Source organism: Anastrepha obliqua, chromosome 5 (genome assembly GCF_027943255.1).
Source record: "Anastrepha obliqua isolate idAnaObli1 chromosome 5, idAnaObli1_1.0, whole genome shotgun sequence".
Taxonomy (NCBI): domain Eukaryota; kingdom Metazoa; phylum Arthropoda; class Insecta; order Diptera; family Tephritidae; genus Anastrepha; species Anastrepha obliqua.
This window is the reverse complement of record NC_072896.1, coordinates 23,382,864-23,393,071: the sequence shown is the minus strand read 5'-3', so window position 1 is coordinate 23,393,071 and position 10,208 is coordinate 23,382,864. Positions and strand designations below refer to the sequence as shown.

Here is a 10,208-nt window from a genome sequence, read left to right as displayed (position 1 = left end):
CCGAACTAAAAAGAGAAATTAAAATGCTAAAAAATAAAAAATCCCCTGCCTTCGATTTAATCACTGCAGAAATACTCAAGCAACTCCCACCTAAAAGCATCCAAATTCTTACTAACACAATGAATGCATCTTTTAAGTTTCATTATGTTCTAATTCTCTGGAAAACTGCGGAAGTTGTTATGTTTCAAAAACCAGGCAAACCTGGGGTCGAATCGTGACAGTCGTTAACGAAACTACAATCGTTCGAACACAAATAACGTGAGTCGATAATCGAATGAACGAGTTGGGATCGTAACAGTCGGAAGAAGATGTATCGTAATTGTAATTTTGTTTATCGATTATTTTTCTCATCTTCTTCGTTTTTTTAAGTCACAATAGAATTTGAAGTGTCAAAATAAACCGCAGAAAGTAACGAAAATATAAAAAGTTTAAATGGATCCGAGTATTTTCTTTTATTTAAGTTCCAGCGATGAAGAAAATAATGAAAGAGTTGTGCGAAAACAACTTCGAGACAAAAGCAATCCGCTAGCATTATCAAACAATGCGTAAGTACTTTATATATGACGAAAAATAGGTAATAAAATATCCTTCGCTTACAGGTTTATCCAAAGGTTTCGCTTAAGCAAAGAAGCATTTAATTATGTTTTAAATAACATAAATATAAATTGCCAAGACACAAAAGCTGTTCCGGCGGTGCTCCAACTGGCTGCGTGTCTCAGCCTACTCGCAAGTGGTGGCTATCAGCATGCAATAGGCAATGACTATTTGATAGGAATGTGCCAGAGCACTGTCTCGAAATTAACGGGCAATGTTTTGGAAGAAATTGAAGCCAAATTGTGTCCTAAACATATTAAATTTGAGCCAGATGATTCGAGAAGGTGCAAAGAGTGGTTTGTTGAGAACTATCAAATTCCAGGAGGTAAATTCAATCCATGTTTTAGCTGTGAAAAATTTATTTAATGTTCGTTTTTTAATAATAGTGGTTGGATGCATTGATGGCACCCACATTGGACTACAAAAGCCCACGGTCAACGAGCATATGTATTTCAACAGGAAGGGTTTTCATAGCATAAATGCGATGTTGGTGAGTTTTTTAATAAAGAGATGGAATGTTACTTTAAGGTTGTTTCTGTTAGATTTGCGACCACACTACGAAAATTCTCGCAATAAACTGCCAATATGGGGGTGCAGCCCACGACTCATTCATATGGAAGCATTCAAACGAACGAATGGTTATGGAACATCGTTTTTTGCACAATAGGAGTGACAATGCCTGGCTGCTAGGTATGTGTTATACATATATAATTACAATTGATTTAGATTGTGCTAAATTACGTGTTATTTGTTTTTAATAGGGGACTCTGGATATCCACTTGAGCCGTGGGGCATAACACCGTACAGAAATCCATCGGACGGATCAGGTGAAGCAAGGTTCAATGAAATTCATTCCAAGGCACGGTGCATCATTGAACGAACTAATGGTGTACTGAAAGGTCGGTGGAGAATCCTAGAATACAACAAAAGAGGAAGATATGATCCTATAAAAGTGGCTAGGTTTGCGAATGTGTGTGCAGCGCTTCACAACATTTGTATACAATTTAATGTGAGCTTTACAGCAACAAATTCAGAGAGTCAAACCGCATCTGACATAGTGTCTGGAGAAGGCCAGTATACTAGAATCGGCCAAACAATCAGAGATCAAATTAAAATCTCGTTGATGAACTCGACATAACCATCTTGTTAACCATCTGCTTTTGAAGTATAATGCTAACCGACCTAAATAAAATAAAATAACTCGAAACACTAATGGATACTTATTCAAAATCAATTTCATTTAATCCATTTAAAAACGTAAAATTTAGTTAATTTAAACTTGAACAAAACTTCAGGCATAGTTATTTAAAAAGAACTGAAATAAATATTCAAATGCATATATACATATTTACAAAAACCTTAAATAAAACTTAAATATATACAGACTTACAAAAACTTCAATTACATATATACTTATTTACATAAAACTTGAATAAAAATTTGGAATATAATGGATTTTAATTCAGAAGGAGGGACACTATTTTTTTTCTTTGACCTTCAATTGGTTTAATTCAAAGCTCTTTATTTTTAAGTCAATTTCTTTAACAGCTATTATAGCTCGGTGCTTCTCCTCCTTCATCGCCAAAATCCTGCTAGAGACAGCTAGCTGTCGTTCGCTTATTTCAAGCTGCCTCTCGTCAATCTCTAATTGCCTCTCCTTAATTTGAAGCAGCCTATCTATTTTCTGCCCCATAGCTTTATGGTGATCTGCTGTCAATTTAATATTTTCTTCCAGCAGCGAAGCTTTATTTGTTGTCCTTCTTCGTGGAGTTGGAACGACTAGACGAGAAGGCGTACAGGAAGCAGGGCAGTTGGAGGAGGAACGACTTAGAACACTCCTGCTTGAGGCCGAAGCACTTGATGCTGGTCTTGAAGCAACTGCGACTGGTGCAGGTTGTGAACTACCGTATGTTTGCACCATGCGGTTTCCTGAAACAGATGCTTCAAGACCAGCAGCTTCAACTATTAGCTCCTCAGCTGGAGTTAAAGCCCTCTGCTGGTAAGGTCCTCCGCCTGTCTGCCTTTTTGAACTTTTGTTGAAGGACAACTTTCTTTTCGCATTATACTTCTGATCTGCGTTCACCTAGAAAGAAACTATATTAATAAGTTTCATTTTGATAACATGATTATAATATATGTACTAACTTTTTTCCACAACTTCGCATTTTTTATTGGCGGTCCTTCCGCATTTAACTGCTTGCTGAGCTCTTCCCAAAGTCGGTTGGCAGTCGACCTTCCTTGTGCACAATTCGGCAAGGAATTTTTGGCCAAATCTGTGTGCTCACTCATGAAATGAGCCATTATATCCTTCTGCTTGCTGTTTAATTTATTACAGTTTGTCCTGAAATTATAAAACTTCATTTAAAGTTACACAATTTACATATATTTTAGTTATTCTTACATTTTTCGTTAATGCTTTGAAATTCTGCGCAATTACGTTTATAAATAACCGATCGAATGACAATTCGAACGAACGAGTTGTTCGATTGCTCGATGACGTTTGTCATCATACCGAATAACGATAGCGATGACACGTTCACGATAGTTATAATCCGATTTGCGTGACGAATTGCTCGTTCACGACTGTTACGATTCGGCCCCTGGGCACGAGGTTTCATCGTATAGACCCATATCACTTCTACGTGTGATCTTAAACCTATTGGAAAATCTGTTGATTAAGCGACTCAATAAAATCATAGAACGAAATAAAAGAAGTCCAGCACATCAGTTTGGTTTTCGAAGTAAACATTCTACAATCGTCCAGGTACACAGGATCGCGCTCGAAATAGAAAAAGCACTCGAAAACAAAAAAGTATGTTCTGGCGTATTACTCGATGTGACAAAGGCATTCGATGGAAATCTTGGAGTTGTACTTATCAGGTCGCTACTTTCAAGTCAAATAAGTTGGCAGTGTTCTTGGGCCTCTACTGTACCTTATCTTGACACATGAACTATACATACATCATCAACAGGTACCATATTCAACCTCTGCGAAACACCTAGGTATGACACTTTATTGTAAGCTTCGATGGAAAGAGCATGTTGAAAAAAAAAAGAGAGAAGAATTAGACATCAAACTCAAAAACATGAATAGCAGATCATGTCTAGCGACAGAAAACAAGCTGTTAATCTACAAGCAGATATTAAGACCAGTATGGAGTGGGCTACCGTACACTAGGCAAGGCTAGTTTACTGGGGCGGCAACCCTTGGTCGGGAAAAACCCGAGTCATTCCGGTAATGTAGAACCGGGCGCCATGGGAAGGCCAGGACAAAACAGATCGACAATTACTGGACCTGACAGTGTACAGACACCGACCACCGAATGCCGTCATCGGAGTCACACCACCCACCCATTGCAGACGAAGATCTTCAGCTTCCCCGAGAGTCCCGCGAAATCTTGGCACAATTACATTCTGGATACTGTAGCAGGTTAAACTCCTACTTAGCCAGAATTGACCCCGACATACTAAACATATGTCCGGCATGTGAAGGCATCCCGCACCACACTAGCCACCTTTTCACATGTCCCATCAAACCCACTCATCTAACACCACTCCCCCTCTGGACCCAACCTGTCGAAACAGCAAGTTTCCTGGGTCTACTGTTAGATGAGCTAAACGAAGGCGACCGGTAATTTACACTATACTGACAGGGCAAAGTATACTTCTACAACAACAACAACAAGAACAACAACCAGTATGGAGTTATGGTGCGCAACTATGGGGATGCGCCAGTCAAAGTACGAAAAACCGAATCCAACAATTCCAAAATAAGATACTTACGTGAATTAATAATGCATAATGGCACTGTAGAAGTTCCGACATTGAGCGCGACCTTAAAATAAACTCCGTCAACACTGAAATTGCAAAAATTGCAGTGGCCGATAAAGAAAGATTAGTAAACCATATCAATGTAGAAGCAAGCAATTTAATTAAAACCCACGGATTAATACGAAGACTCAGACGCACTAAGCCGAGCGATCTCATACTTCCATAAAAAGGCTTTAGTAATGTACAGGGTTCGGCACTCGAAGTGTAACCAACTTCCGACCGCTTGCGCAGCTGATGCACGCACATCAGCTATCTGTTAGTTGGCTAAATGGCAGTCCAGAGTATTGTTTACAAACATGCGGAAGGATTTTGTCGAGAGTAAACGCGAAAAAAAAAAATCAGTACTGGATTTCAAACGTAAAAGTGTGATTGCATTATATTTGGCTAGAAAATCACAACCAGCGATTGTTCGTAAGTTTGGGCACCTTAAGGGGTTAGGGGTAGTCAGAGGCCCGAAAAAATGACGATTTTCACGAATTTTTTTTTGCTACTTAATTAATTTATTTAACAAAAATAAAAACATAGCATATAAACATCATGTTTTAACTTGACTTCACCAAAATTTCAAAAAAAAAAATTAATAATTGCAAAAGTTATTGCTGTTTGTGTGAAGCCCGTTTCTCCAGAAGTCCCTTGCGGTGAACATCACAAGTCCTTGCAGATTCATCTAAAACCAATCGGACAAGAAAAATTAGTTTTATTAATAGATAATCTTGTGCCTGATCGAAGCTTTTTTTTTTCAAAATGAACAAAATGGCGGCCTCAGAAAATTTTTTGCAGATTTTAGAAAAAAAACCAACAGTTAATTGTTAAAAAAAAATCGAAATTTTTGAAAAAAAAAAAAAATCCTTCGATCAGGCACAAGTTTTTTATGTTTTTCAAAAGCTGTATAAATTTTATTGAAATCTACGTAGCGGTTTTTAAGTTACAGTGTTCACCAGTTTGAAAAACATAGTTTTGAGAAAAACGCATTTAAAGTTTTGCTATCGGCTCCGGAGCGGCCGAACGCCCTTTGTTAATTGTTGAATAACTTGAAAAGTATTTGTCGGATTCACTTCAAATTTTTACACAATATTTTTAAAACATTATACTTTAAGAAAATGCAAAAAACAAAAAATCGATTTTTTGAAAATTCTGACTACCCCTAACCCCTTAAAGTAATATAAATAAAGTTTTTGTTTATCGCATCACTACTCGTCACGTCAAATGGTTCAAAAAGTGAAGAAGCGACTTGAGCGAAATTCCCGACGAAGTGCCAATCAAATGGCGAAAGAACTGAAAATATCTCACCATAGCATCCGCTGCATACTGAAAGGTGATCTCAAAGTCAAAAGGCGCATAATCTCACACCAAAACAGCAACAAGTCAGACGTGAGAGAGCGAAGGAATGGCATCACTTGGCCGAAGTGTGTTTTCTGACGAGAAAATTTTTCAAATTGAGCAATTCGTAAACTCCCAAAACTATAGGGTTTATTTGACCGACCGCTCATACGACGTATGAACAATTTGAGTGAATCATCGTTTGGCCACTAGGAGGCAGCACCCGCCACAGATAATGGTTTGGGCCGCTCTAACCGCAGATGAGCGCTCGCCAATTGTTTTCATCGAGCTTGGGGTGAAGGTAAATGCGAAATATTATGGGCAAGTATTCTGGAGGTTACTTTGAAGTGGCGGGCATACAAACAATGCCGTGGGCAGACCATGTACGTTTCAATAGGACGCAGCACCGTCTCGCAAAGCTCAAGTGAACCAAGGATGACTAAAAAACAACGTTCCGAACTTTATAACGTCCACACAATGGCTCACAAATTCACCAGACGCGAATCCGATGGATTATTCTTCTTGGGTCTTGGGTCGGGTCAAGGCCCGAACTAGATTTCTAAGATTCACTAGACTCGAGGTGCTGAAAAAAGTCATTGCCTGCGAGTGGGCCAAAATACCGGCAAGTCACATTCGGGCAGCTTGCGATTCATTTCTGAGCCGTCTCAAGACCATAGACAAGGCCTTTTTAAGGGGGGGGTAAGGGATAAAAATCGATTTTTTTTTTGCATGTTATTGTAGTAAAACATTTCAAAAATACCGTGTTAAAATTTTAAGTCAATCCGAGCAAAACTTTTTAAGTTATAGAGCATAAAGCCGAGCCGCCTCAAACATCTGCCGAGACGCAGCAGTTGCGCGCGTAGTCCGTTACAAACTTTAAACGCGGTTTTCTCGAACCTTTTTTTTTAAAGTGCGTAGACATTGGCATTTGAAAACTACTCAACCGATCCTTTTGAAATTTTGGACACATATTTTACATATAAAAAACCTCCCCCCAACGTTTTTTTTCGCCATTTTTTTTATATTAAGGTGGTTTTACACCGACAAAATGGCGGCATTTTTTCGTCAAAAATCACTTTTTACTTCAAACGACTACCAAATGGCTGAAAATGAAAATAAATCGTCAAAATAAACGTTGGGGGGAAGTTTAACTCATACTTTAACTAAATTATTCGATTTTTTTGATTTCAGATGATTCTACGCTGAGATATGCTGACTACTGCAAAATGTATTTTTGAAAAGACGTCTACGTAAATGTGCTCTCATTCGCTCATTTTGCAATATTTTTACATGAAAATTTTATCAAATATTCTTGAAATGTTACTTTATAATAAGCAACAACTTTTAATAAACTGACTTGAACCGTTTCGCTACAATAAATTCATGAAAAAAGTGTTTTTTTAGCGTTTATCGTTTATAAAAGGCAACCCGCGTATCAATTTTCATAAAACACAAACGCAATTTACATATTTATGAACGCTTTATTTCAATAATATTCTCCATTATCTACATACTTCTCAAGTTATACATATTTATAATAAAGACATTTTTGTTTTCACTTTAAGACCGGTCGTAGTCAGTATACCAGGAACTAAATAGTTTGTTCTTCTTCTTGCGTCTTATATTAGTTCATAATTGATAAATCCATTTCATCTACATATTTGTCACACACATTTTGTCATTCGATTAACATTCATTTAGTAGAGAAGTATTTCTAAATACATGCATATATATACATATATATATATGTATATATATCTTGTATATATCTACGCAGTATACGAATACAGACAGAAAAGTTCAATAGATACACACATACATATGTACATACATATTCGTATTGTTATATATGCGTGCATGTACCGTAATTAATTATAAAAATATTGTATTAATGCATGTATGTATGTGTGTGAATGTGTGTAACCTCACTTCTCCATTGTGAATTCGTTTCTGTATTTTGTTTTCTGTTTTTGGTTTTATTTTATTGTTACTCCTCTTTTATTTTCACATTTTTTGTTTACATTACATTTTAGAAACAACATTTCCTTATCTTCGAGATTTTTCTTTATTACTAATATTTACGCATTTCATTTTCATTTATAACATTTTCCAATGTATGGTAGTCTTTGTTTGCATTCATTTCTTGTATTTTTTTATTTATTATTTTGTTTTTTTTTTTGTTTTGTTTTTAATTAAAGAAGGCCACATTAAATTTTCAACTAATAGTTATAATACAAATACTTTGCCTAAACCTTTAATACTTTATTTGCTCGCGGTGCTGATATTCAGTTATTTTTGTTTTTGTTTTTTACACGTTACAAAGCACCAATAAATACCAAAGCTAAATATGAGTGAAATTTGCTAAAGTATTTATCTAATAGTGGTTGGATTTAGAAATACGCATTAAATCAATGGAAAGCTGTGTTAGGTTCCCGATTTTTGCTTTTTTTTTTTATTAAAAAAATTCATTACCCAGGAATACAGTATAAAATGTGGAATTCTCAGTTGCAATAATAAAGAATTTTAAAATTTCTAGCATAGAATACAAAATTTACTACAAATTTAAATAACTTGTAAATATTAATTTTCTGTTTGAAATTTATGTACCTTGATTTTGCAGCTCAAATGCTGAACTTGCGCAAAAAAATATTAGTACAGCATGAAACAAGGCGAATTCATGCTTTGTTTTCTACGCTGCCAATACTTTGCCGTGAGAATGAAACATACAACACATTGTTTGTTGTTGGTCTAGTGCCACCACCTTTAATGCAAGCGCCTTGTATCCAATGAAAAATTCAATATGTAAAGTTCGAGAAAAAATCGATTTCAGAAAAATCCATTATTTAATGGAAATAACATTCGAAAGGAATAACTTCGCCAAAAATGCATACGAAGCGCAGCTCAATTTAAAAAAAAAAATAGCAAAAATGTAATAATAATTTTTTTTTAATCCTTTACCTCACAGCTTTTATTAATAATTGCGAATGCTATTTATTATAGTAAAATATAATAAAATTCATTTAACCTACAATGAACAAAATCAAAAACATTTACAAACCATTCCAAAATAATTGCAAACTTAAATGGTCTAAATAGTATACTACATTTTACACAAAAATTTAACATACGATATGTATGTGTGTGTATGTGTAAACCAATTTAATAATAATGCGAAAAAAATTTAAATAATTTGGATAAAAATGCGCTTAATACCAATTTCAATTCGTTTTGATCCAATTAGCAAAGTGTTATTCGAAAATAAAATTTTATTAATGCTGAATATATGTATGAATATTTATATATGTATGTATGTATGTATTTGTATATGTATATGTGTATACGTTCAAAAAAATTCAGGTAATATTAGGAATAAACCAATAGGAATAAAAATGCGTAAAATATTAAAGGCTTTCAAAACTCAGTAACACACCCTGTTTCCAGCTGCAGCTACTCAGTTCACCAGTCTATGGAAATATGATTGCATTTTTGTTTAATACAAATATTGTTTTGTTTTCGTTTTTTGTTTCTTTTTTCTTTCTTTTTCATTTACTTCCTGTATCTAAGTTTATCACAGAGTTCGATTTAGGCTGGTAAGTATTGGTGCTTGCTTCCATTTTAACAAAAATGCCTTTTACGAACTTAATTCAGCTACGGTGTAAACTTCACTGAAAACTCGAAGTTTTGTCTCTCTCTCATCTACAAATTATGTAACTCGCAATCGGTGTAAATTAAAGAAAAAGAAAATCATACATACATATACATATATTTCCTTTGTACCCTATATTTTATATCCTGAACTGTTACAAGTGCAAATAAAGTTTCGCTGCTCCTCCTCCTCCTCCTCCGTCACTGCTCTCCTTTTTGACTGGGCGTTGACTGTTGATTTTTGTGAAATTCGTTTACGTTTCTTCACACTTCCGCTGCGCGATAAAGACACGCCCTGCTGATACGTCGATGACAAAATGCTAATAAGTTTGTTGATTGTGTTGATTGAATGATGTTTGTTGGACTTGACGGGCAATCGTCTCTTTGGTAGATTATCGAGTCGCATCACGTCTACAAAAAGAAGAAGAAAAGGTATTTGTAATACTGAAAACGTAGAAACAAATAAGATTTGAGTGCAGGGCTAAATTTTTTCAATAAAAAAAGAAATATTAATAATAACAAATAATTGGCGCGTACACTGTTAGGTGTTTGGCCGAGCTCCTCCTCCCATTTGCGGTGTGCGTTTTGATGTTGTTTCACAAATGAAGAGACCTACAGTTTTATGCCGCCTGCCAACGGCAAATGGCTTTTTATGAGGAGCTTTTTCATGGCAGAAATACATTTGGAATTGCCTGCCGAGGGGTGACCGCCATTAGAAAAAACTTTTTCTATCATTTTGCTGTTTCATGCACGGAGATTCGAATCGCACGCACTAACCGTTCGGCTACAGCGGCCGCAGAGAAGAAAATACAGTTATT

At 35.7% G+C, this 10,208-nt stretch overlaps 2 protein-coding genes across 5 annotated transcripts in view; one reads left to right on the top strand and one right to left on the bottom strand.

Annotated features, from left to right (window-relative positions):
* The first annotated feature begins 362 nt into the window (after positions 1-362).
* On the top strand, positions 363-2,597 carry LOC129247596 (putative nuclease HARBI1). The gene is made up of 6 exons (XM_054886776.1): positions 363-545; positions 600-919; positions 981-1,084; positions 1,137-1,284; positions 1,356-1,431; positions 2,330-2,597. Exons 1-6 carry the CDS (start codon positions 433-435, stop codon positions 2,595-2,597), a joined length of 1,029 nt encoding a protein of 342 aa, XP_054742751.1. The 5' UTR covers positions 363-432.
* Positions 2,598-7,206: 4,609 nt separating this feature from the next.
* LOC129248210 (NPC intracellular cholesterol transporter 1) overlaps positions 7,207-10,208 on the bottom strand; it is a 55,464-nt gene continuing 52,462 nt past the window's right edge. For 3 of the 4 annotated variants that reach the window (XM_054887676.1, XM_054887677.1, XM_054887675.1), the window contains one exon: positions 7,207-9,801. In XM_054887676.1, coding sequence (XP_054743651.1) covers positions 9,796-9,801 — 6 coding nt within the window. In that variant the 3' untranslated portion in view covers positions 7,207-9,795. The remainder of the gene's footprint in view (positions 9,802-10,208) is intronic. The other variant, XR_008582607.1, reaches the window with a different exon arrangement.

Bases quoted from the DNA above. Each gene is read 5' to 3' on its own strand.
- LOC129247596 (XM_054886776.1), top strand. From the start codon at position 433: ATGGATCCGAGTATTTTCTTTTATTTAAGTTCCAGCGATGAAGAAAAT. The intron at 920-980 runs GTAAATTCAATC...TTTTAATAATAG, and splicing joins GAACTATCAAATTCCAGGAG to TGGTTGGATGCATTGATGGC. The intron at 1,085-1,136 runs GTGAGTTTTTTA...TGTTTCTGTTAG, and splicing joins ATAGCATAAATGCGATGTTG to ATTTGCGACCACACTACGAA.